Genomic DNA, 26,561 nt, shown 5'->3' on the forward strand with positions numbered 1-26,561 from the left:
GAAGGTCCCTGCGGGGGTGACTCCTAGGGCTCCAGAAGAAGGTACCAACAGGAGTTCGTTGGGCTTTTTTAGCAGGGATTTAGCAGTAGGTTCTCAGCCTCTAGGAACACTTAGGGTGACCTCTGCCCATACCCAGACACTGCTCTATACTTCTAGAAGCAAGGGGCATCCTAGAGCATCAGTTTTTCCAGGAACCAGATCCTGTCCTTCAGTTGGACTCCAGCTTTTGGAGAAATCACCTTTGGCTATGTGGATGCCTAGTGTGCCCAGGATCCTACAAGCCAGATCGCAACATCTTGCCCAGCCGTCACCCTCCACGACAGACCCCGTGTGCAGAAGCAAGAAACGGGTCTCCCCTTGAGCGCTTGCAGGGAAACACCAGGGGTGGGGGTGACTTGCATGCATTTTTTCCCTTAATGAAGGTGGCACCCAGCACTGCAGAGAGGACTCCAGGATAGCCTGGCTATGGGAGCGCACGGATGTCAGAGGGTGGCAGCGTATGGCCCTGAAGGGATGACTCAGCCAGGAGGTGGGAGTCAGACCTGCAGCAAGGCCAGGGCTGCCTCAGGTGGGTCGTGCACATTCTCTGGAGCAGGCTGGTGTCTGTGTAAGGAGGGGAATCAGAGGGGGGCGGGCACGAGAAGTCCCTGCCATGGGGTCAAAGTGGCCAGCACACCCTCCACGTGTATCTCCCTGAACCAGGCCGCAAGTCACTTTCTCACAGCACGGTCGGTTATGTTAACTGCTTAATTTATTTGGTCTGCTCGATGGCCCCGCTTGGGCCCACCGCCCCACACTTGTGGGGACCACTGAGGCACCACCAGCCACACATGCTGGCCTCCCCGCTGCCGGGAGCCCAGGGCTCGACCCTACAGCGAACCTGCACACTCCACACTTAAGTATGGTCTAGACAACAAGGAAACTCTGGCCAGAGGTGACATCTAGTCCCACAACTCATCAGGTCTATGTACAGCATTTCACATAACACCCCACAGATAAAACAAGATAGTCTGAACAGCAACCGTTCTCCTGCATCACTCCCACCCGCCTCCTCCCCCCACCCCCAATATAACCACCATTGCAGTAAGATCCCAAACCCACCCCTAATCTGTTAAATATGGTGCAAGGTCACACTTACGGGGAGGCAAATCTACTTGTGTTCAAGACCCCCACCCCAGCTTGGAAGCCAGGGTAGAGGGTGTCCCCTGGGCTTTTCAGCACACACAGCTGTGAGCTGTGGCTCAGGAGGCTGGGGCCAGGAGCTCATGAGCTGGGCCAGCCAACATGGAAGGTAGAAGCCAGAGAGCCCGGCTCGGGGAGATGTCCCCCCCAGCACCTCCACTCTGGGACTCTGCCACCACCTCTTGCCACCCAAGCTGCTGCCTGGATCAGGCACAGTGAGGGGTGAGCATCGGCTGCCACGAGGACAGGGCCGGGAGACTGCTGAGATTCCCAGCAACCCCCCCCCCCATACACTGGGCCTGCGACCAGCCACACTGCCCTCCAGAACCCACCTAGCAAAATCCCAGGCTCCTGAGGTGCCCACCAGGGTGTGAGTGACAGCAGCCAGGATACTAGAGCTTTCTAGCGGGCAGGGCCTCTTTCCTTCCAGCCCCAGCCTCTTCCTGCACTTGTGGCTGACTGCTTGTGGGAGGCAGAAAGGAAGTTCCCAGCCAGTCTCCAGCAGCTCAGTTTGAGAACACGGGGGGAAGCTCCCCCTCGAGCTGATGTGGCCCCTGGGCCCGGAAGGTGAACAGAAACCAGCCCTTCCCCTGACTCCTGGCCGGACCCACTACAAACCGACTAAGGGACCCTTCAAAACCTACTCCCTTGACCCTGCCCAGGGGAGGGCGGGCTGTGGAGTGGAAGGGGGTAGCACCACTGTCACTTCACATCCTTGGATGGCCGCTCACTTGGCCACGCTCCCATGAGAAGTCCTCCTGCACCAGCTGGACCAGAGGCTTCAGAGCCCACAGGCAGGTGCACCTGGGATCCTGCCCAGCAGGTCCAGGTCGCAATGATTAGTGTAAGCAAGAGCCTCCCGGAATCCACTGCCAGGGAGTTCCCGAGTGGTCATGAGTAACAGATTCCTCCTGGCACGGGAACCAGGCTTTTTTTTTGTTTGTTTGTTTTCTTCTTCACAGCTTTCAGGCGAGTGTTGGATTTACAGACAGTAACCAGGCCCCAGAACCTGTGGAGATGGTTTCCCCGGTGCTGCACCCGCTCGCCTCCTGGGGAGGTAGTAGGGATGGCCGGTTCTGCTTCTAAACAAGCTGCCAATCCACAGGAAGCGCAGAAGGCCCTGCCCACAGCAGGGATGGGGCGCAGAGGGGGCAGTGCTGGCTGTGGAACGCCCCCCCGCAGGGGGCTGGGCCGGGGCTAGGGGGGCGAGTCCCTGGTCAGGCCATATTGCACGCTCACAGTGTGGTCCAGCTCCTCCAGCTCTGCAGGCAGCGGGATGCCCAGGTCCCCAAGGTACAGGGAGAGGGCCTCAAAGGAGTCCTCCAGTTTGGAGAATGCTGGTCTAGAAAGAAAAGGAGTTGGAGACAGGTGAGATACGGGGGTGGTGGCGGGGGGAGAGAAAGGGTGGCACAGAAGGCACCCAGGCCTGTGGCTCCACTGCTTCCCGGGTGTCTGACCTTGGGCAAGCCCCTTAACCTTGGTGTACCTCTGTGGGAAACAGGGGTCATGTAACTGCATAGGTTGCTGTAAAGATGAGAGATAATAACACTGGGAGAAGGCTGGTCTGGCTTGAGGGGGAAGCTCAAAAAAAGCAAGTCCAGGAGAAAAAAAGCCCATCCCAGGTCTTGGAGAAAATGCAACCATCACAGGTGGGACTGGACTAGGTACCCTTTTAAAGATCCTTTCCAGTCCTCAGACTGTTTCCACATCAATGGATCTGCCCTGGGAGGGGCATTTCATAGACTCTGGCAGCCCTTCCCAAGGAGAAAGCGAATGCCTGGCTCCTAGTGCCCTGGAGACAGCTCAGCTGCCCTGGAAACCTGACAGCTCAGGTTTACTCTCCCGCCTCCTCCTTGATTCTGCTTAGATATCTTGTCACCTTCTTGGCAAGGCCTATACTGATCACCGTGTTAAAAATTATAACTTGCACCCTAAACAATCCTCTTTCCTCGGCTTGACCCCTTTTTCCATAGCATCTGTCACTTCCTCATATTCAACACAGTTTGTCATATCTACTGTTTATCACTTCCCCTTGTTAGAATGTGAGTCCCCGGAGGGCAGGCCCCTTGGTTTTGTTCACTGCAGCATCCCAGAGCTTATGAGCACAGCGTCTGGTACGTGGTAGGCACTCAGTAATATTGTCTGAATTAAAGACAGACATTTTGAATGACTGAGAAGGGATATTAGCAAACGAATATTGTGTGGCTTAACATTTTCTCCTCATGCTCTTGTTCTGGTGTGACTGAAGGATTTTGGTCCTTTGGTCCACGAAGGAACAAGATTCAGAGCCTCCCACCAGCAAATCCCAAGTCTAAAGTGGACCTTCGGAAATCATTTAAAAATAAAGGTTATGTGCCAACTGGTTATCTTGGGGGGGGGATGGAGCTGGGGAGTGGGGAGTGCTGAGGGGCACACTGCTCAGGAGATTATAGAAAACGTATACTTCCTGTCCTATATATTTTGGTAATGTTTGAATTTGTTTTTTAAAAGAAACATAATTTTTGATAGCAGAAGCACAAAGGTTCTAGTTTTCTAATGCACGAACTTAAAAAGACTCAGAATAACTTTGGTAATAATGAAGGCTATAACCTGAGAAGAATAAAGGTAATTTTAAAAGATTTCTTTAAAGGAAGAAAATGGCTAAACGCATAAAGATGCTCACAGTAGTAACACCTATTGTAAGGAGAAACTGGAAAAACCTGAACATCTACATTATGTATATTATGTGTTCATACAGTCTCCTAGTGAATTTCACAGTCAACAAAAATGATAATCTGGAATACTGGGTAGTGACAAAATGCAGAGCAAAATGTAAAACTTCTCTATTTGACCTTATAAATGTACAAAAAATATGTATTTGGACATGGACATGGGAATATGGAAACATGGAGACACTTATTCTGTTAGCATGGTGTAGGTTTGGGTGAATTTCCTGCTGTTAAAGTTTCTTGTAACAGCTGTCTCTGGGTTATATCCAGGTTACTTGCTACGATACCCTCGTCTCCCGTCCCCTCGACTGGCATGTCAGGGTTCTCAGGTGGCTTCGGTGGTCGACAGCCATCCTTGAACTCAAGGCTTTTGCCACCCCAGTTCCTGGGAAGGGCTTGGGGATGGCTGAAGGCAAGGGCGAGCATCCCAGGACCATGCAGGTTGGGGGACAGGAGTGGATACCAACCTGCTCTCAGGCTCCAGTCTACAGCAGATGGCGGCCAGGGGGAAGAAGGCTGGGGGGCAGTCTGTGGGGACAAACTTCTCCCAGAAGAGCTTCACGTTGAGGCCGAAGTCCAGTGTTCGGGGCAGGCAATCAGGATCTGCATACACCTGCCCGATGATCTGCAGGTGGAAAGACAGTGGTCAGGAATGGGCTGCTGACGTGCAGCCGCATGGCAGGGGAGGGGCATGCTGGTGTATGGACAGGACAGGAAGGATGGTCAGAAGAGGGAGGTAAAAACTGAGCTTGGAGGGCTCCCCCTCCCCCGTTTCTACAGATCTTGCTAATCCAGACTTGTCTCTCGACTGAGAGTGTGGTTACTGAGGAGGGTTTGGAAGAGGCCTCACTGCAGCAGAAGCACAATATTCCCAACTGGCCTCTGGAGGGGCAGTTTCCACACACCCGACCCTGCCCTGCTCTGTCCCCTTCTGTCTGTGTCCCCTGCCAGAGTTTAGGCCCTGAGAAGGTTGGCGCTGGGTCTGATTCAAGTCTGAAACCCTTTGGCGCCAGACCAGTGCTTTGTACACAGTAGGTGCTCAAGTGATCTCTGTTAGAGAACAATATTTTTAAAAACCTTCCTTCATTATTCCAACAGTCCCTCTTGTCTCCTCTACCACATCTCACTCCGTGGGAAGCACAGAAGCCTTTGAATGTATGTACTCGACTCAGTGCTTCAAGACACACTGAGCTAAGCTCCTGAGGGCAGGACTCTTTCCGTGACTCACTCTGCACCCCACAGAGCCCAGCGCTGTGCCACACGGGCCAGCGCTTCCTGGAGTGGCTGCTTCTCCTTGTTGGGCTGAGGGTGGGGGCAGCACGAGTGCCTGGGAAAGGTGGCACAGAGGGAAAGGCTACATCTGGCCCAAGAGCTAGAAGGACCCTTCTGCCCTTCCTGGTGAAGTTTCGTGTCCCGCCCACCCCCTTACTGGCCGTGTGACCAAGAGCAAGCCACTGCCCCTTTCTGAGCCTCAGCTTCCTCACCTGAATAAGCCCGGCCCAATCCTTCTCATGGCACCAATGAGACTCGAAGGTGTCAACAGATCTGTGATAAACTACACAACCCTCCACTGGTGTTGATTTTATGGCAAGCTACTCATCTTAGGAGGAGGAGGAGCCCCAGTTCTGACTAGGGGGCCAAGCTGCTGGGCCTGCTGCCTCAGGCCCGGCCTCCATGCCGGAGCTCACCTCACAGAGGACGATCCCAAAAGAGAAGACATCCACGGTCTCGTCATAGCTCTTTCCTTGGGGAACACAGGAGAGCAGGCTATTAGGTTTAGTCCCTTCTCTGCTCTGCACTGAGTCTAGAGCCAGGTCAGGCCACAGCCAAGAAACAGGGTTAGAATAGGTTCTGTGGGGATGCCCCAAAGGCTACCCTGGATAGACACCATCTGAAAATCCCCTTTCCTCAGTCCTGGGTGGGCTGCCTTGGAGAGATCTTGTGAAACAACACTGCCCAGAATGAAACTGCATGGGATAGTGAAAGAGAATTGGACCAGGGTTCATATGGACCCTGACACTGCCTGCTGTGTGCTCCTGGGCAGATTCCTGAACCTCTCTGGGCTGCAGACTCCAGAAAGTGTTGTATCGGACCATTTCTGAGGCCTCACAGCCCTGTGAGGTTCAAGAATCCCAGTGAGCATCTCTGGCTGGTTTGAGCATTATCCACAAGGGGGCGCCACACTTCAGTTCTCAGCACGGAGAGAGAAGAAAAGGCAATAAACAGCCTGAGCTCTCAGCTACCCTTGGGGCACGAAAGCCACAGTCAGACCTCAGCGTGGGCCCAGGATGGGGCACTGGCCAGCTTGCAGGCCTGAGCTCAGGGAGGGAGGAGTTTATGAGGTCCAGCCTGGCAGGGGATAAAAACCATCTAGCCCTTAGCTCTGGGTACCTGGCCTTACACTTCACAGGCCTCCCCTGAAGCCCCCAGGGCTCTGCTGAGAGATGTGGCCCCACCTCCCCTCCGGGGCGTCAGGACTCACCATTCAGCATCTCAGGGGCCATCCAGTAGGGGTTTCCCACCACCGTGTAGCGTTTCTTGCGGTCACTCTTGCGCAAGGTACGCTTCTTGGTGGTGGCCTTCTCCACTGGGGGCTTCTTCCTCTCCTCGACTATGAGCCGTGACAGCCCAAAGTCTGCCACCACCACGGTCTTGTCCTGGGAGGACAAGGGCCAGGTTAGCACTCGGTGGGGACATTCCCAAAAGCAGCCACTGGGAAGGGGAGAAAAGGAGTGTAGCAAAGGGGTGTCTTAGCGAACGGGGCTCGGCGTTTGTTTTTTCACTGTCTGCTCTCTGCACAGAGCAGGCTCCCCAGGCCTGGGGGTGTTCTCAGCAGAGGCGCTGGAGCCTGGAGGGGTAAGGCTCTGAGACCCGGAGAGTGGAACTCAGAGGCAGGACAGAAGATTTCTATTGTTTTGTGTTTTTCTCATCCTGCCTTGTTCCCAGAAAGATTTAAGGCTGTGGCTAGAACCAGGATAAGACAGAAAAAGACAAGGTGGAGGCATTCAGTGGGGGGACGCAGGGGAGATAAGCTCTTCAAACAGCTACAAGGCAGTCATGTGGAAAAGGGATTAAGACTGTTTGGTTTAAGTGCAGAGGGCACAGCCAGGGCCAGTAAGTGGATACCCAGGAAGCCACACTGGAAGTCAACAGGAGTAGTAGTAACATTGTAACAGCCAAAGCTGACCAGCGAGGGGGATGGAGGCTGGTCCCAAACCAGTCACTGTGAATTTACTAGCTCTGTGGCCTCGGGCTGAGGCTTCAGGTGCCAAGGCTGTAAAACGGGGTCCTCAGTGAGTTGCTTTCACCATCACAGGGCAAAACCAGGAAAAGCGACAGGGCTCTATGTACAGTTAAGGAACTTCTCAAGTCCCTTCTAACCAAAGGATTTCAAAGGCTGCTACTGGGAGGAGGTGGGATTTGTCTGCATGTGTTAGGAAGCCCCTGGAAGACAGAGGAGGGCACTGGAGGCAGCAGGAGGGGCAAGACAGGAGCCCTAGGTGATACCTCTGGTCTAAAGCAATAGGGGACAGTCTACCTGGTGACAAGGAGGCCAGGAGGACCGCCCTGGGGAGGCCCAGAGTGGTGGGACATACCAGCTTGATGAGGCAGTTGTGCGAGTTCAGATCCCGGTGGATGATACACATGGAATGCAAATAGGCCTGGAACAGAAGTATGAGCTGAGGCCAATGGGCAGTTAATCAACCAGATGGTGACTCTGAAACTGGGGGCCACAGAACCTGCTCTTCTCCCAGGTCATCCCCACCCAGCTTCAGAACCAACCCGGACTCCAGAGCCCTCCTGCTGTCACTCCCTTGTCCCAACGCCAACAGAAAGCCAAAGGCCGCCGGGGCTTCCCCTCTCCCTGATGCCATCTCCTGCCCATCCTCTGTTCACTGACCCAACCCAGTGGATGCTCTCTCCTCAAGTCTCCGACTCCACTGGGCCCTGGCCCTTGCAAGCCTCCATCCCCTCTACCCACTTTACTTAGATGCCCCACCTGGGTGCATCGCTGTGTGCTCCTGGATGAGGAAGGTGCCCCCTCACACCCCCACCCTCACCCCAGTCTCTGGCTTCAGCCACTCTGGATCCTTCCTGCTGTGAAAGGGTAAGTGGCCTCCTCCTGGTCCAGCTGGCTCTGTGCTCCTGACATCCCCCTCCCCTGAGACTCAGCACCCTCCCCGCTCTCTGTCTACACTGAGACGCTCCCCGTGGTCTAGTGGTGAGGATTCGGTGCTCTCACTTTGACCTCTCCCTCTTCCTATCCAGACGTTTCCAAACTGGTCTCTACTTGCTATTTCCCCCCTCCAGGCCTCCGCCTCTGGCTCTTGTCACCCTGGAGCCACTTCCTTTTCCTTCCCTTCCTCATCAAGAGTGGAAGGAGCCACCCCCCAGCCCCCCGCAGCCCCCATAGTACTGCTTCCGTCCCCTGGGCTCCTGGAGCTGCTCGCACGCCCAGAGAGCTCTTCCTGACCTGCCTGCCACCCCTCCTCCGAGGCTGCCCATGCCTCTCCCGAGACACCTGCCCTCGAGACGCCTGCCTTTTCCTTCTGGCCTCCTCAATGTCAGCGCCTCTCAAAGCCACCTTCTCTTCACTGCTGACCCCCACGAACCACCAGCACATCAGCCTCAGCAGATGCCTATCCTATCCTAGCTCTTCCCAAACCCGTTTCCCGACCATCACTACCCACCCCCACCCGCCCCCGGCAGTCTGGTAAACGACGCCACAGTTCTTCTAGGCACCTCAAGGTGCCCCGGGCCCACCTCCCCCCACCCCTGCTCCCTCACTACCAACCAGTCTCCATTCGGACTCCACCCTGCCTCCCAGTCTCCTGGTCCCACAGCCCCACTGTAATTCAGAAACCTGAAAGGTTTCATGACTCCCGACCCAGGTCTCCCTGCCCTGAGTTCTCCCAACTCCCCGCCAACCTACTGACCACACCAGAGTCACCTTCAAAACAGCACAGCTCTGGTCACGAAATGTTCTTGCTTAAAAATCTTGTATGTGTATCTTTTTGGCTTCCTAAATAAAGTCCGGACTCCTTAGCTTAAATGCAGGGATTTTAATGTCCCCCCTGTCTAATACTGTCTTCATGGACCCCACATAGAACAGCAGGCATTAAAATCTCGGGCTTGGGGGTCAGACCAACTGGCCCAAGCTCCTAGCTCCGTCCCTGTGTAGCTCAGCTTCTCATCTGGAACCAGGGCTGTCATGAGGGGTGCTAGTCCCTCAGCTGAGTGCCCGGCTTGGAGAAAGCACTCGGCAGTTGTCACTGTCCCCATCGCTGTGACTGGCACCATTCTTTCCCAGTGAAACAGACTATTTCCTCCTCTCTCCTCCCAGCTCTTTGCTGCTCTCATCACCCCAACCTTGGGGCCTCTCTGCCAAGAGGAACTTTCATGCAATTCTGACCCATCCTTCAGGGCTCAACTAGAACACAATTCCCGCTTCTCTGTTTTCCTGGGCAGTGAGGTTCTCTGCTTGCTCCAAGGGCCCTCAGCACCTGGACGCCCCTGTGACAGCAGGGCCAGGCTGCCTCGTGCTAGTTTGCTTCTCCAGTTCGCCTTGCCCATACCCTGTTTGCTCTTGAAGATTGGGAATTCTTTGAGAGTAGAGTTGTAAGCTGAGAACAGCCAGCTGTGGGCAATTTTCACTGGCACAGAGAGAAGCTTGATAAACAGGTGCTGAAGGACCCAGCCCATGCAGGCTGCCTAGGACAGGGTCTCTGCCTTTCAGTGCCTGCCCACCATCCCTGCACCTCTCCTGACCCCCCACTCCCAATACCCCTGCTCCGCTGGCAGAGCTGTTGGCAGGACTCACCATTCCAGAGGCGATGCCTTTGGCAAAGCTGACCTTCTGCTGCCAGGGGAACGGGTCCTACAGGATGGAGGAATGCCCATCAGAGGCTTCTGGGCCCTGTCCCACTTGTGGTCCGGGCCCCATGGGTCAACATGATCTGCCAGCAAACCCTCCCTGCCTGTGCCCAGTCCCGCCCAGGCATGGCCCTTTGTAGGCAAAGCAGTGGGCCTCTCTGGCCATCATGGTTCCAGAGTAGTGGTGACACAGGTGTCCCACAGACAACCCACCAAGGCTCTCGGGAACTTTGGGGGTGGCGCGCTCACCACGCTGCGCAGAAAGTCCTTCAGCGTGCCTCCCTCGATGTACTCCGTCAGCAGGTTCAGCTTCTTGTCCTTGTACAGCACGCCGATGAACTTGAGCACGTTGGGGTGGTCCAGGCTGCGCATCACCTTCACCTGCAGGAGGGGAGGCCAAGGAGGGCGGGTGGTTTCTTTCTCACTCCTTCCCTCCAAGGAGTCAGCTTGACAAATGTGACCTGTATCTCCCACCTCCTGCTCATGTGCTGTGGAAGAAGGCCCCAGGTGGATGGGGATGGCCTCCCAGGCCTCACCCCTGGGACCCTGCCTTTCTAGGAGCTGCATCGGGGGAACTGGAGTAGGAGGACCCAAGGCCTGGAGGGCAGCACTCAGTGGAGCAATGGAGAGAGGTGGGAGAACCGTGTCAACATTCAAGGTGCCAGGCTCCCCTGGCACGGCGTTCAGGTGGGGTCACAGCATCGAGCTGCACTGAACTGGTCTGTGTTCACGTCCATCACCCCACACTCCACAAGCTCCTCCGAACCACATCTCGCTGTACCCAGCTCATGCTGTCTTTAGTGTTTGTTGCACAAATAATTATGCTGTAATTTAGAGGGGGCAGGGACGTTCCTCTAAATGATTTTTCCTGCCTTAAGAAAGTGACTCCAAACTAAGTTTCCTCTTGAAATCTTTTTTTTTTTTTTTTTTTGGTGCCAAAAGCCGGGATTGAAATCATTATTTAGTAACAACTTCCCTCTTCCAACAGTGACATCAAACTCCTAACCCCCACACTCCCCTTCTTACCTCAGTCAGAAAAGTCTTCTGTGTCTCCTCATCACACCGAATCAACTCCTTCATGACCATCACTTTGCCTGTGGCTTTGTGTGTCACCTAAAAGGAGGGTGACTGTTACTGGTGCAGAGACCAGAAGTGGTTCTGGGGAACTGTGTGAAAATCGATGTAACTGGCCATCCCATCCCCTGGAGGACACACTGAAGTAACCGGATCAAACTGACAGAGCTCAGGTGTAGAACACACAGCACGGGCCCCGGGGGACTAAGAGGGGAGCACACCCTCCTCCCTAGAGAGCTGGGCATGCACAGAGGAGAAGCAAGAATCCAGAAAAGGGACATGTGGGAGGAGGCGGCGGAGGGGGACTGCTGCCAAGCCAAGCAGGGCTCTGGTCACCTGACACAGGAGCATGTCCCCTGGGGGAAAAGGAGTCTGGGGGCAGGAAGGTCAGTGCCACAGACATGCACCAGGGAGCTGGGTGGGTCGGGAGTGAGCTCTCCAGCCCCACTGCCCCAAAGGCTGAGACACATGGCTTACCTGACCCCCCCTCCCAGCTCTCAGCAGAGGAGGAGGAGAGAAAGAGAGGTTAGTCCCCGAGACTATTCAGCAGGGAGGCAGGAGCCACTCCCAGCACCGAGGCCTCTGGGCACCTAAAAACACCCACTGACTGGAGGCGGGAGGGCCACAGGAGAGCTCGTCCCCACCCGAGGCTCCAGGTCCACCAAGCTCACTTCAGCAGCAATGCTGCCCTTCGGTGGCCTGGGAGGGCAGGGGTGCGGCCCTCACACCATCACCTCCAGCCAGGAGTGAGGTCTGGTATCCTGCAGGGCATCGGGGAGGCCATATGATGAGAAATCCCCAAAAGAAGGTGAGAGGGCTGGGGGGCAGAGAGGTGGCACAGCTGCCACCAGTGCTCACCTTGATGGCCTGCCCAAAGAAGCCCTTTCCCAGGACCTCCCCGTGGATCAGGTCACACGGCCGGAAGATCTGCTGTGAGTAACTGCTGGAACAGCGGAGGGATTCTGAGCGGCTGATGTCACGGCTGAGCAGGAGGGGCTCCTTTGGGGAGCTGGGGCCAGGGGACTTGGAGATGCTGTTACTGCGCCTGAGGATGAGGAAGGATGAGGGTAGGGACAGGGCAGTCCTCAGAGACCCGCCAGGAAAGCCTAGAGGCAGGAACCTCAGGTCCGCCCCGTCCATTCCAATGTCTGTAGTTAGGGTGCTGTGATGGGGGAGGGGACTCTAACATCAGACAGATGTGTCATCTGGGGGCTGCAGACATCTGCAGCCCATTTAAGCATGGTAAAATCACATTCAAAGCGGGAACCCTGAGTATCTCTCACCCAGTATCTCTCACCCGGAACGATGGACTAGAGACTCTACTAGCTGACAGCACTGTTGATGGAAATCCACTGCCTTCCGTGCCTGCCTGATTTAAGCCCTGACTGGCTTAGAGCGACAGCCTAGTACCACCCCAAACAAGCAAATGGGATTTCGGATATTTTGCACATCTTTGTAGTACCTGTCTGCATTTCCCGAATTTTAAAATAATCAGTGTGTATGATTTTTAGAGCAATAAAGTCACTATGTTTATGACATTTTTTTTGTTTTTTGGCCACGCCTCGCAGCTTGTGGGATCTTAGTTCACCAACCAGGGATTGAACCCGGGCCCTCAGCAGTGAAAGCTCGGAGTCCTAACCACTGGACCGCCAAGGAATTCCCTGTCCCTTCTTGAAATCTAAAACAACTTTAATTCACCTCTTGCTTTCTAGTTTTCAACGTCTTTACTTACACTTATTAACCCTATCTGTGCCCCTTCTCCAGCCTCTGAGCCCCATGCTTCCCCCACAGGCCATGCTATCCTTCGGGGTCCAGCACTGCTGCCTCCTGTCCAGCTCAGTTCAGTGGACAGAGCCTGACCCTCTGGTTTCTAGGGAAACCTGGCAGACAGCTGGGTCCCGGCTATGAACTGTGATCCCTGGGTGGGGGGAACTGGGTCAGCACAATTCTCATAGCCTGTCCCTGGCCAGCTGGTTCCCTTCCTAACTCTGCTGGCCTCTGAGAGCCGGCTCCACCTCGTCCGAGGGCCGGGCATGAGACAGCGCAGAGCCGGGGCGGGAAGTGGCACCTTAGGGAGCGTCTCCTCAGCGTCCCTTCCAGATTCTCCTTCGTGTCCAGGGGGCTGAGGGTGCCCGAGTGTCTGGCATTCTGCATGTGGGGAGAGAGCCGTGCATCCAACCGCAGCTGGTCCAGGCGCTGGGAGACGGGGTCATGTTCAATCAAGAGCTGAAGCGTCTGGCTCGTCTGGCTAATTGCATCTTCTACCTGTGGCCAAGAGCAGTGTAAGGCTGGCTCCACAGGCTGTCCCACTGCAGGCCACCCACCGTCAGCCCAGATGACCCAAGCCCAGTGTGGCCTCCAGCTGCCACTAGCCACTCAGTGCCCTCTGACAGTCTGGCAGGCCATCCCTGCTGCCCTGGTAACGTGCCAGGCTGACACAGGAGGTCACTAGTGGTCACAGGCTCACTGGCAAGACAAAGAGATAGACTGGGGGTGGGAAAAGGTAAAGGCCATGGCCTGATCTCCCGGAGGGTCTGTTCCGTGTCCCACCCCCACAGGACACACTGTACCTCTTCCACTCGGAGTGTGCGGACGGGGGTCCCATTGATCTCCAGGATGCGGTCCCCAGGGTGGATGGCATTGCGGTTGTTGGGACTGATGTGCATCCGGTTGACCCTGGGCCAGACAAGAGTTGAGGCGGGGCGAAGGCATCTTTAAAAAGTGTCTGACCAATTTCTCTTGTGCAGGGAGGGCTCACCAGGCCCCAGGCCCCTACTGGCCCCCAAGGCCCAGGCCACTCACAGGGAAAGGCCACACTTTTCACAGGGTGCCCCATCTCCGTAAAGGGCACCCCCACTCACCCAGAGGCCTAAGCCAGAAACTTGGACGGCACCCTCCCCATCTGGGGTTCCCTCACTGCCCCCCAACCTTCACCATCCTGAAGAATCCTCCATCACCATAGTCACCAACATCCCTTGCCTGGATCTTGCATCAGCTTCCTAACTGGTCTCTGCACCTCTAGGCCGGCTCCTCTCCCGTCCCACTTCCACGGCAGCCATCCTTCTAAAATGCTCACCTGGTTGTGTCACCTAGTTGCTTAAATCCCTCAATAGACCCGCTGAGTCTTCATAATCCAGGCCCTCCATGACTTAACAGACACCCTCTGGCTACTCCCAACCACCCAATCTACACCAGACACAGCCACAGACTCCCACCTCAGCCCTGAACACAGTTCTAGGCCTAGAGCAGACTTCACCTCACTCCCCCAACCCCAGGACCTCCCCCCTCTGCTGTGAGCACCCAGTGCCCAGCACACAGTAAGTGCACAGTCACCGTCTGCAGGGCTGGCAGCCACAGTGCCTCATTACTGTTATTAGGCAGACAGACTCTTCCCCCATGTGGTCGCTGGCCTGGACCTAGGATGGAGTCTTAAGCTTTTTCTCCTCCTTCCTCCATTCACTCACTCAACCAACGAAACAATAATCCATGCACACCCACTATGTGTCAGGCACTGTTCCAGGCCCTGGGCACGCAGCATTGAACAAGACTAAGTTCCAGAAGGAACTCGTGAGGAGGACACATGATAAACAAACATAACCAAGCCAGATAATTTCAAAGAGCAAACATGATCTGAAACTTGACACGTGAAAGGTGAGTGATTCTGGCGTTAAGTATCTGGTGGGGAGGAGCCTAGGCAGGGAGAACAGTAAGTGCCAAGGCCCAGGCATGGTGACAGCACAGTGAGCCCAGGAGGAAGATACGAGATGAAGATGTGGGGAGCTCTGCTAAGACTCTGGGGTTCCAATCCCTTCAAGGCCCATCTGTGGGCTCTGCTCAAGAACCCCTGCCCCAGACACTCACTCTTTTACTTGCACGGTGGTGGCGTAGTTGGAGCAGGCACTCTCCACGGACACGGAGAAGCCCCGCCTGCCCTCGGTGGTGGCCGGCATGGAGATGTGTGTGACGGAATAGGGCAGCTGGTCCTGGACAGACTCTGTGGAGAGTCTCTCAAACATGGGTGCCAGCACCACCTCGTTGTGGCACTTCCCACTGCGGGAGGAGCAGAAAGGGGGCTGAGAACCTGGAGCCCCACCTGGAAGCCCCCACGTGGCTTCAAGTAACAGTATCCATAGCCCCATGTTCACTGCCCTTGCCCGATTCCAGCTGGCAAGAATAAGCAGCCTGGCTTCTCTGGGGTGGGCTGGGACTGAGGGAGAGACGGCCTGGGTTCTCTTCACTCTGCATCTGACTCAAGTTAAGAACTGGGCCTCAGCCTGACTTTTTTTATCGACAGATAGTTGGACTATCTATCAGTTGGACTGAGTGAGTTCTACGTTGGACTATCAGTTGGACCGAGTGAGTTCTAAGGGGTCTTTGCCTTTAATGTTCTGGGATCCTTCTCCGAGGGCGCCCTCCCAGGCACTCTCTTCCTCTGCGAGGATTGCAGGGCAGTGTGGTTATTCTCCCAGTAGGTAAGGACAGAGGGCAGAGACGTTAATCATCTTGCTCACAGCTTTCAGACCTGGTTAAGAGCGTTGCTGTGATAGGAATCCAGCATGCTGATACCCCTGCAATCTTTCTGCCCAACTCACAGTGCCACTTGTCCCTCTCTCTCGGTCACTCTTGTAGGGAAGGATGGACACGGGGCCATCATCTTACCAGTAGAGGGTGGCGTGCTGCACCAGGGCGTACGCGTCCCCATCCTCAATGATCACCTTGCAGCTCATACAGGCAAAGCACTCTGGGTGGTACTTGAACTCCCCGGCCACCTGTAAGCAGGTAGGGAAAAGGGTGGACAGACATGGGGAGGAAGTGAGTTGTCACTGCTGCTGGAGTGAAGGTAGGGGTGGGTGAGGGACCTCCCATCAAGGATCTACAGACCCCAGTCATAATCTACCTTGGCACTCCCCTCCCTCGCGTTTCCAGAGAAAGGGTCAGATGGGTGCCTCCCTGTCATTTCTGAGACTGCAAAAAACTCTTTCGGTCTCAGCCATGAGAACAGGTTCCCAGTAGTAATCATCCCCACTAGAAAGGCTCATGCTCTCCTTTAAGGCCCTCATCCCATCGTACTGTGTCTCCTCCCTGCCTGCCTACCCACCCACCCCAACACTGGACTGTTAAGTCTTTGAGGGAAGGACCTTACCTGGCACTTAATGGGTACTAAAAAAACATCTGTTAAATGACTGAATAAATAAAGGGAGAGGCCTCGGCTGATGGGAAGACCAGAAGATGAATGGCCACGGGGAACTGGAGGTACTGACAATGGACTCTGATGACCAAGAGGGGCAGAGATGGAGGGATGCACGCACCATGACAGGCCCCGTCATCAGCAGAGAGCATCCATGGCAGAACTCCCCAAACTTCCCCCAGTAGTCCTTGTGGCAGTAAAGCTTCCCATCCTTCTCGTAGTACCAGTTGGTGAGAGAATCCTGGCATTCAGAACATCTGAAAGGCAAGATGAGAACAGAAACTCTCCCGGATCCTTGGAACTAGGTTACACGGGCCGCCCCTGGCTCCCAGGTGTAAGAACAAAATGGAGGGACCTCTTTGATCCAGAGCCAGGACAAGGGAATGTTACAGTTTGCTGCTATCTTCCCAACGGAAGCCAGTCTGAGTGAACAGGACCCCAGAAACCAGCTCTGTATGACCTGCCTCCGCTGGCGGACCTCAACCTTTCTGGGTCTTGAATCCCCTGGAGAATCTGATAAGAGTCAAGAAGCCTCTCCTGGAAAAATGCGCATAGGAGGAAAATGTGCATAGAATTTAGGTATGGGGTACATGTGTATCAAGGGTTGAAGCCTACTCACGGCCCCCATTAAGAACCTCTGGTCTAGACAGCTATCTCGACGAATCAAAGAAGCTCAAAAACCCACCTATTACCAACAGCATCACTGATGTAGCATTCTTTTATTTTTTTAATTAAAAAAATTTTTTAAATTAATGTGTAATTGATTTACAATGTTGTGCCAATCTCTGCAGTATAGCAAAGTGACTCAGTTATACACATATGGACATTTTTTTAAAAAACATTCTTTTCCATGATGGTTTGTCACAGGATATTGAATATAGTTCCCTGTGCTATGCAGTAGGACCTTGTTGTTTATCCATCCTATATATAACAGTTTATGATGTAGCATGCTTGAGAAAAATATGTTAAGCATAAAGAAACAGTCAGGCAAATCCAGAAAGGGGAGGTCATTCTATAAGACAACTGCTCTTTACTCTTTCAAAAAGTTAAGGCCCAGGGATTAAAAAAGCCTAGAGACATAGAAACCAAATGCGATACCTAAACCTTGTATTTGAATCTGGACTGAAAAAGAAAACAGACGAGAATGACATTTTTGGAACAATTGAGGAAATCTGAATTTGGACTATACATTAGATTATATTGTAAAATTACTGTCAATTTTCTTAGTGTGATAATGATACTTTGGTTATATAGAAGAATTTGTAGAAGAAAAAATAGTAAAGTAATAATTAAGGGGAACCTTCAACTGACTTTTAAATAGTTAAGTAAAAAAAAATAAATAAAACATGGTGTATGTGTGTGTGTGTGTGTGTGTGTGTGTGTACAGACAGATAAAGTGGCTTAAAGTTAGCAAATGATGAATCTAGGTGACGGATACATGAGTGTTCTTTGAACTATTCTTTCAACTTTTCTATATATTTGAAAATTTTCAAAATAAAATACTGGGGGGAAGAAACCAAAACCCCATCGGCGCTGTGTAATACATGCATGTTAGCCCCAGGCCTCCTTTCTGCTCCAGTCACTGTGACACTCCACCTTCGGTCAGGCGGGGGGGCGTTCTCGGGCCATGTCTGTACAGACATGCTCGTCCTCACGTCTGATCCTGGCGCCCAGTGCTAAGAGCCCCTCGGCCTGACAAGCCCATCCCACCTCTTTCTCCCTAGTTAACAGACTCTCTTCTCTTGTCGTCGAGGCCTCACACCACCCACACTGGCCACATCCTTGTTTTCTGAGAGGCAGGGTGGAGCTGCCTCTTGGTTTGAATCCTGACCCTCTGCTGCTTACTAGTTATATCATCTTGGGCAAGTGACTTCACTTCTCTGACCCAGCTTCCTTATCTGTAAAATAGACTGCTGCGAAAATAAAATAATCTGTATTAAAGTGTAGACAGTTTGGGACTTCCCTGGCAGTTCAGTGGTTGGGGCTCTGTGCTTCCACTGCAGTGCGCACGGGTTCAATCCCCGGTGGGGAACTAGGATCCTGCAAGCTGCGCAGCGGGGCCAAAAATAAAATTAAAAAATTAAAAAAAATAAAGTATACACAGTTTCTATAAAAGGTCTAGTGCAGTAGGAACTCAGTAAGTGTTCACTGCTGTTAAAGATGATGATGATAATGGAAGCTCACGTTATCGGCCCCTTACTGCCATCAGCTGGGTGGCTTTTGGACAACTTCTCTCAGTAGCTTTTCCTCATTGAAAAAATGTGACTCACAGCATCTATTACAAAGAGCCACTATGAAGACTAAATAAGTTAATGCAAGAGGAAAGCCTTTTGCAAACTGTGAAGGGCAAGGCAAGTGTATTATTATAGTAAATTGGCAAGCACTGTAGATAGAAAAGATAGATATACAAGGTTCCCTACTCCGCTTTCCAAGAGCTTTATAATGAGTTGGGGAAGAGAAATTCTAATCAAAACTTGATTAACAATGCAGGGTGAGAGGCCACGATGGGGGCTTCTGCCACCAGCCATTCCCACCTTTAGCATTTCCTACTTGTCCTTTGGATGCTGAATTTCAGGGTCCTGAGAGCTGGGTCTGGTGTGAAGAGTAAGGATATGAAGTGCCCAGAATGGCTCAGTGAGGACCACAAATTACAGGAGGTAGAGGAGAAGACCCTGTTCTGGGTTTGCAGCTCCAACTCCTCTCAACGTAAAAGGCATGCTGGGGGACTTCCCTGGTGGCGCAGTGGTTAAGAATCCGCCTGCCAATGCCGGGGACACTGGTTTGATCCCTGGCCTGGAAAGATCCCACAGGCCGCGGAGCAACTAAGCCCGTGCGCCACAACTACTGAGCCTGCGCTCTAGAGCCCGCGTGCTGCAACTACTGAAGCCCGCACACTGCAACGACAAGTAGCCCCCCCCCACCCCGCTCGCCACAACTAGAGAAAGCCCACGCGCAGCAACGGAGACCCAACGCAGCCCAAAAAAAAAAAAAGGCACACTGGATGAGCTCTGAATTAGGAGGAGAGACCTGGGTTCAAGTTCTTAGGAACTACATGCCCTTGGACAAGCCCCTTTCCCTCTCTGGGCTCAGTTTCCCCACCTGTAAAATGAGGGGTTAGACTTTTCCCTAGATGATCGAAGGTTCAAGTCTCAGCACCACTTCCCCCCTAAGTGACCTAGGGCCAGCTGCTTTACTCCTCATTTGTGAAATGGCAACATCACCACCTACTTTCGGGGTAACAGTGAGGATTAAACTAGGTTCTGGACGGCTGTGAGGTGCCTAGCACAGGGCTAGCACCAGAAGCAGGGGCTTCCTTCCTGCTGCCACCTGTTGATGTGAAGTTTCTGGGTATCTGCTTTCCTCCTTCACTGGATAGGAACAGTGTCCCACTTACTCCTGGCAGACTCAGCACCTTGCAAAAGGCTGGCAGAGTAAGCCCTTAGCAAATGTTTCCAAAGTGAAAACGGTGGGAGTGGCAAGAACCAGCAGTCCAGGTGGGAGCACAAGAGTTCCGGGGCTCACGGTCACCGGGCCCTACCCCTCTCCTGTCTGCAGGGGAGAAAAGCTGGTGCAGACGAATTTGCACCCAACTGCAGGCCTGGGCCCTGTCACACCCTCACAATGGTATGTGTGCCGCGGGGCACAGGAGCACCAAACACGTCCTTCTCTCCATTGCCAATATCCTGCTTTTGTTTGCTGCAAGTAGCCCTGGCCAGGCCCAGGAGAGGAGGCAGGGAGAGAAGCGAGTGCAGGCATGCAGGAGACAGCCACGCCAGCCTCCTGGGAAGAACACCTGGCCAGAGAGCGACACCACCGATGCACACATCTGTGTCAAGGAATGCCTTTGAAGGGCACAGCCAGCTGCATGGCCAAAGTCAGTCACCACAGGTGTCTCTGAAGAACAGGAAGGTGAACAGCTGATAGGAGGACTAGTTGTGGGTCCCCAAGTTGCTTTGTCACAGAACACAAGTGGTTCCAGGCCACCGGGGAAGTTGCCAGGGTAGACTTAGAGTCCTAGCTTAGACATTAACAGCAGCTATGGTGACCTGTTATGGGAATGCTAACCATACTCTGGGTGCTGTATGAGGTGCCTTACATGATCTCTAACCCTGACCACACCCTGCAAGGTGATAGGATTATCCCTGTTTCACAGACTAGGAGACTGAAAAGCAGGGTCAAGTCACTTCTGCAAAGTTGCCCAGTACACACATGACGGAGCTGGGATCTGAACCAATGTGCACTTGCACCTGACGATGCAGCACGTCCACTAAGCTGGGCCTCGGGGTTTGCATCTTTGCATCTTTGAAAACACGGAGGCTGGAGCCCTGAGAGCTCGCGTTCCTTCTAGTGTTAACACCTGCTGACACTCCTCCTTAAGCCCAAGGACCCAACAGTTAAATGGCACAGCGACTCTCCTCCTCCGCTGAGTCCACAGCAGGCTGGTCCCCAGCAGACTCTGCCTTTTTAAGAAAAGAATCCAAAACACACTCTGGGAAAGTTAAGGTGCGACTCAAAAGAATCCCACCTCAGGTTCTCAGGGGGCCACGGCCACAATATCCTCTCCCCAAAGCCAAGGCTTTTTCCCAGCTTTCAATTTTTTAAAGTTTCAAGTGAAAGTTAACATCTATCCTGGCTGTAGGCCAGAGGGCATCCAACTCAGAGGTGGTGGGGTTGATGGTGGAGCCCAGACCTGGGGTGGAGGCATCAGCCACCACACTCGCCCGGTCAGTGAGCAGAGCTGAAACCCTCCAGCCCACACGCCTTGACAACCTCCAGAACTTTTCCCGAGCACTACGGAGAGCCTGGGTGTGTACAAAGTGGACCAAACCCTGATGGTCAGTTCAGTGGGCAGCTCAGATCCAAGCTGAGGCCTTTTGAGTCAGCAGGGAACACACCGGTTAAAAAAAATAATACTTAGAGTCTCACAAATAACTTTTTTCAAGATCTGGGTCCATATTCCTTCTTTGCCATTTACTATCTGTGTCACATAAAGCCAGTTACTTCATGACTCTTGAGCCTCAGTGTCCTCATTTGCACACTGGTGATGATGAGAATTAAATCACGTACAACTGCCTAGCACGAGCCTGGCCCACAGCTGGTGCCCATGAAGTGTTCACTTCCCCACCTCCGTCTTTAACTTGAGAACACCAAGGGCAAAAGGAGACAGACCCCTTGCCCTGCCATGCCCAAGCAATATGGACCTGTTTCTTGGCCCAGAACCAAACAGATTTCTGGAAATAGAGACGGTTCCAAAATGAATTATTCATCTAGTCCATTAGAAATCAATTGATTATAATCAATTCCTACCAATTAGGAAATAGTTACTGTGCATCTAGGGTGTGCAAGACCAAATAGGCAAAGTGCTGGGAGAAGCCAAGTGAGATAAGACAGAGGCCTGGCCCTCAGTCACATGCAAATTCTCCAGACCAAATGTTTACAGGTAAAATTTCAACCTTATGTGGTAAAAGCAGCACACAGCCACAATTACAGTGGATTTACACAGGTTAAAGAACAAGCCCTCCCATGTCCTGGTTGAGGGCCTGGTTGGATGCTCATCCTTAGCCTCTGAATGAGCAGGAAACTATTGGGAAGAAGCTTCTTCCAGCCCCTGCCTCTGAGCTGTGACCGGGGTGGACAGGAGAGCGGACAGGTCTCTGCCCCTGCCTGAGAGTCACCACTGGGGATGCTACGCCTCCCCCAGGCCCAGGGGCTGCGGAGAGAACAGGGGCCTAGAGACTCCGGTCCATCAGAGCCCAGCGTTCTACCACCACAGACCCCTTTATTACTCCTCCTTCCTGCAGACCCTGTAGACTGAAACAGGCTGTCAATTAAGCTGTAATTATTTTGGATATGTTGTTATCCTGTTTGAAAAAATTAACCAAACACATAATGAGCCTCTGATCAGCAAGAAATAAGTGCTGCCAGAGTGCGTTGATTCAGTTCCAACCAAAAGCCAAGAAGGCTGTAATAGTTTCAAGCAATTTGTGCCGTCGTGCTGCAGTTAAGGGTAGAGCCTCCGGTATTTGGAAAAAATGGAAAAGAGCTTGTGTGTCTCTGAGGAGGTACATAGGTTGCGGAGTTCGGAACCATTCACCTCATCCAAGTCCTTCATTTTTCAGATGAGGAGAAAAAGAGTCCCAAGGTGGCTGCCAAATGTTACTGCTAAGCTGGGCTGGGTTAAGAATAGTTTCTCCCTTTAAACATGGGTTGCTTTAGAATACAAAGATGCACTTGTTTTCTTTAAGAGACAATGTGTAAACCCAACCCATTAAATCAATGTTGGGCATTAAACGGAAAAGCTATAAAAAGAAAAATCCTTTAAAGATGTCAGACAGAAGTCACTCCTTGGGCTTCCCTGGTGGCGCAGTGGTTAAGAATCTGCCTGCCAATGCAAGGGACACGGGTTCGAGCCCTGGCCTGGGAAGATCCCACACGCCGCGGAGCAACTAAGCCCGTGCGCCACAACTACTGAGCCTGAGCTCTAGAGCCCGCAAGCCACAACTACTGAGCCCACGTGCCACAACTACTGAAGCCTGCATGCCTAGAGCCCGTGCTCCACAAGAGAAGCCACGACAATGAGAAGCCTGCGCACCGCAACGAAGAGTAGCCCCCGCTCACCGCAACTAAAGAAAGCCCGCGCGCAGCAACAAAGACCTAACACAGCCAAAAAAAAAAAAAAAAAAGTCATTTACCTTAATTTACCTCTTTTGTAAATTCCAATTTGAGGTGTTTTCTTACTTGGGAGGACGCTTGTAACTGCATCTCACCCCCCAAGCTGGTGGCACCGGCAGCAGAAGACAGTGCCCTCTGCTGAGTGCGACCTGCCAGGCAGGGGTGCCGGGGGCACAGAAATCACATCTTTCATCCCCGGCTCCCTCCTCCCTCCCCTGCGCCCCGTCACGCCAGATCATGTCCCCGTGGAATCTGGTTGTGTCACTCTCCTTGCAACCAGAGCCCCAGAACTCCTGTGTGTTCAAGGCCTGGGGTCAAGGACTTAATTTGTTCCATGAATCTGGCAAGGGTCGTGTTCAGGAACCCAGGAAGTCCAGTCCCTATGCTCTGCAGAGGAGGAAACCGAGGCCCAGGGAGGCGTCAGAGGGTTGCCATGAGGACATACTGTAGTAAAGGAGAGGGCTGATGGCAGAAGCATCTTTCTGACCAGGCAGGGACAGTGGTGATTGATGAGACTGCTACCTGGGAGAGTGGAGGGTCTGGGTGGTCCCTCCTGTGGGGCACAGAGCCCCATGTGTGGCTAGCTCTTCAGAAGTGGCTTCAGGAATGTGGCCTCCCATTTGGGGGAGGGGGCAGCGGAGAGGGTCTATGGCCAGTCAGTCAGTCATCCCCCCCCCCCCCCAACTCCAGCTGGCCAAACAGAGTTGGGGGGAGGGCTGTCAGGTTGCCCAGAGGGGCTGCGGCAGAAAAAGATAAAGGACAGGCAGACCTGGGTGGTTTCAGTGGCCTGGCCCTCAGAGGTCCAGGATGAGAGTTCATTATCTGCTCTAGTGCCTCAGAAGTTGTGTCTTGTCCCTGGAGATTAAAAGGGGCACGTGTTCCTGCTTCTAAGGGAACAACCCCTCCCCCAAGCTGCCTATCCAGGATTAAGAGTAAGAGGGATTAATGAGGCCCTGGCTTAACCCAGTGGCTACTTCAAACACTTGGCATCTTGATTCCACATGGTACAACTCAAGATCAATTCCCACTGGCTCTGCAGAGGAGAATCTCTGCCATCCCTTCATATGCCAGGCACACTACGGGGACCCTTTTTCTGCTCTCTCTCTGCTTCAAGAGGAAAGCAAACCTGAGAACGATCCTGTGGGGGATACATGCAGGGGGAGGTGCAGCCTCCTGAGGATGAGAGAAGAAACTCAGGAATATAGATGAGGCGGGCCAGAGAGACCCCACAAGTTAACTATGTTGAAACCAGTTGCCACATCTGTAAAATGGGGATACAAAACGTCTTGAGGCTGTTGAGAGATCAAAGGATAAAGTGCATAGCAGGATGCCTGGAAGAGTCTGCCCTGAGGACCAGTTCCCTCCCCCTCCCTCAAATCCAGGGGTTTCCCACCACTCTACCAGGGTCTGGCAATTCCGAGAAACCGGTAATTCCGAGAAACCGCATGGTGTTCTGCTTTTCTGCCCAGGGCACAGCCACCTGACTGCGTATCCCAGCAGCAGAGTTAGGGGCAAGGGGCTGGGTTGGGGAAGCCAGACGGAGAAGTCGACCAGGACCATGGGTGAGGGGGAGGCAGACCTTGGAACAACAGGCTGCTCCCAAAGAATGAAAACAAGCCCCACCCCAGCCAGGAATGGCTCCATTCAGGAGGGACCCAGAGGGCCAGAACCCCCCTGGGGAGTTTCTGTTGGAGGAGGGGTGGGGCAGAGAGCAGAGAAAGGCAGGTCGGAGGTAGAGAGGAAGTTTCCACATCTCCCTCTGAAAAGCCCCACAGAAGCTCAGGCCTGGGGACCTGGCAGGCATGGGGGCCAGCCCCACAGCTCAGGATACTCCAAAGCCAGCTGCCCCAGTCTCACTTGCCCAGGCCTCTCCCCAGCAACCGTACTCATAGGGAGCACAGGAGCCCTTAAAGGCCAGAGGCAAAGGTGCCTGCCATTAAGAGAACAAACGTGTATAATGAGAGTGCCTACCGTGGACCGGGCTGCCCACACCCAGGCCTCGCCAGCTTCCATGCTGTTTGGCAAAACCTGCCCATCCTGCTTGTTGGGACAAATTCCTGGGCAGGCGGCACAGCCTGCAGGTAAGACGTGTGAGAGCTGGAAGAACAGCACCCTAGCTGTGCTCTTCCCCTGGAAGCAGTAACACCAAGGGCAGGCCGGGTCGGCGGCACCTCTCGGAGGCTCTTCCAGGTGTGTCTGGGAAGGAAGGAGAGGCCGAGCTCCCCAGGAGCTGCCTTCTGGGCCCACCCCTCACCTCCCATTCCCAGAACATGGGGGAAGCCTTCGCCAGCCTGGTTCTGCTTGGAAGCAGCTTCCACTGGCTTCTGCCTGACACACGGTCAAAGGACAAGTGAAATCTGAGAAGCAGATTCAGGGAGGCATCTGTCCTCCCCTCAGGACAAGGGGCCCAAAGAGGAGATGGGAAGGGGACTTGGAGCCCAACTCACCGGAAGGGGTCTCTGGAGGTGAAGTAAGCCTGGACGGACAAGTAACTCCCCATCTTCTTCCCACATCAGATACACAAGCTCAGCTGCAAACCCGTCTGGGAGGGCCTCTAGCCGGCAGACGGCCACCATGACAGGCCCGGGGCTCCGGCACCGCTGGCTGTGGGCTGGCTGCCCGGCTCACCTCTCCCTCTGGAGGGGCCGGAGAGGTGTGAGCGCTCCGGGCCCCCTGCCCCCCAGCAGAGACCCGCAGGGGCTCATGGCTGGGATGCTGCCTCCCAGTTCTTGGAGGCTGGATGGCCCCTCAGGACTCAGGAGAAGCACCTCTCTGCGGAGGCTACACACACAAGGATTCTTGGGCAGGGGCCGGTGACTAGCCAGGAAAGAGGCGCTGCTGTCAAGTTAGCCTTCTTCTCCAGCCCCACCCCTGCCGGGGGAGGGAGGGAGGAAGGGGAGGGGCTCCGCGCGGAACGAGGTGTGTGGTTGGAGCAGCTATTAGGAAACAGACCTTGCAGGCAAGGGGTGGAGCTGAGCTGGAGGGAGGCTGCAGGCTGGCGCCGCAGACAATAACCAGGACTGGCTGGGTGTCCGTCCCTGAGCTCGGGGAAGGGCAGGGCAGGAGAGGGGTGAGCACATCTGCCCCAAGTATCCCCAATCTGATGAGCTGCCCAAAGGACGGTAACTCTGCTCAGAGGTGAAGAAAAGCACAGGAGACCAGCTCCAGGCCAAGCCACACCCCCTAAAGGGGGGGCCCCTCTGGCAGGAGAGGTTGGTCCAGAGACCCAGGTCCAGAGAGCTGCCCTCTGGGCTGTCTGCTCTGGGCTGGCATCTACTTGGTGCTGGCACTAGGGTCCCCATTCATCCCTTCCCTCTGCCTGGCCTGGAAACTGCCACTCCACTTCTGGGCAGAGCTGCACTGCGGATGAGGAAACAAGGCCCATGGTGTTAACTGACGTCTGCTGTTTCTCTGTGTGGCAAGCGCCGTATGACACTCTCTTATTTCTTTGACATGGGAGTTATCTCCACGGTATACACAAAGAAAGTGAGGTACAGAGAGATTAGGTAACTTACCCGAGGCCAAAAAACTAGTCAGTGGCAGGGCTGGGATTTAAATGCAGACTCATGTGACTCTAGAGCTGGAGGTCTCAGCCCTGAGCTTCATTCTGTCTCTTCAAGGGGAAAGATCTCTTTCAAAGCCCTCCTGCAAGCAGGAGGAGCACAGAGCCTGGAGCCCAGGTCACCTGTCCCCCCCCCTCTCTCTTTCTTTCTTTCATTCATTCATTCCTAGAATGCCAGCCATCGGCCTCAGCAGGCAGTGGTGCTTATTCCACGGTGTCCATGGTAACCAGGCTTCTCAAACTGAAAAACAGGGCATGATGGAGGACAAGGCCCACGGTGTCTGTGGGGATGATTGGCCAG

The 26,561-nt window shown here is 53.8% G+C and overlaps 1 protein-coding gene across 3 annotated transcripts in view; it reads right to left on the reverse strand.

The window, feature by feature from the left end:
* Nucleotides 1-733: 733 nt before the first annotated feature.
* LIMK2 (LIM domain kinase 2) overlaps nucleotides 734-26,561 on the reverse strand; it is a 54,835-nt gene continuing 29,007 nt past the window's right edge. Inside the window, exons 1-16 of one of the 3 annotated variants that reach the window (XM_059895385.1) lie at nucleotides 25,146-25,585; nucleotides 24,670-24,894; nucleotides 16,148-16,283; nucleotides 15,498-15,607; nucleotides 14,700-14,888; nucleotides 13,409-13,514; nucleotides 12,907-13,103; nucleotides 11,697-11,883; nucleotides 10,791-10,877; nucleotides 10,014-10,145; nucleotides 9,712-9,768; nucleotides 7,487-7,552; nucleotides 6,373-6,547; nucleotides 5,579-5,634; nucleotides 4,358-4,515; nucleotides 734-2,524 (exon numbers count right to left, since the gene is read on the reverse strand). In XM_059895385.1, the coding sequence (XP_059751368.1) occupies nucleotides 2,380-2,524; nucleotides 4,358-4,515; nucleotides 5,579-5,634; nucleotides 6,373-6,547; nucleotides 7,487-7,552; nucleotides 9,712-9,768; nucleotides 10,014-10,145; nucleotides 10,791-10,877; nucleotides 11,697-11,883; nucleotides 12,907-13,103; nucleotides 13,409-13,514; nucleotides 14,700-14,888; nucleotides 15,498-15,607; nucleotides 16,148-16,283; nucleotides 24,670-24,894; nucleotides 25,146-25,198 (2,079 nt within the window). In that variant the 5' untranslated portion in view covers nucleotides 25,199-25,585 and the 3' untranslated portion in view covers nucleotides 734-2,379. Of the gene's footprint in view, nucleotides 2,525-4,357; nucleotides 4,516-5,578; nucleotides 5,635-6,372; nucleotides 6,548-7,486; nucleotides 7,553-9,711; nucleotides 9,769-10,013; nucleotides 10,146-10,790; nucleotides 10,878-11,696; nucleotides 11,884-12,906; nucleotides 13,104-13,408; nucleotides 13,515-14,699; nucleotides 14,889-15,497; nucleotides 15,608-16,147; nucleotides 16,284-24,669; nucleotides 24,895-25,145; nucleotides 25,586-26,561 lie in introns of those variants that run through there. The other 2 variants (XM_059895387.1, XM_059895386.1) reach the window with 2 other exon arrangements.

This window comes from Balaenoptera ricei, chromosome 14 (genome assembly GCF_028023285.1).
Source record: "Balaenoptera ricei isolate mBalRic1 chromosome 14, mBalRic1.hap2, whole genome shotgun sequence".
In the NCBI taxonomy this organism is placed as follows: domain Eukaryota; kingdom Metazoa; phylum Chordata; class Mammalia; order Artiodactyla; family Balaenopteridae; genus Balaenoptera; species Balaenoptera ricei.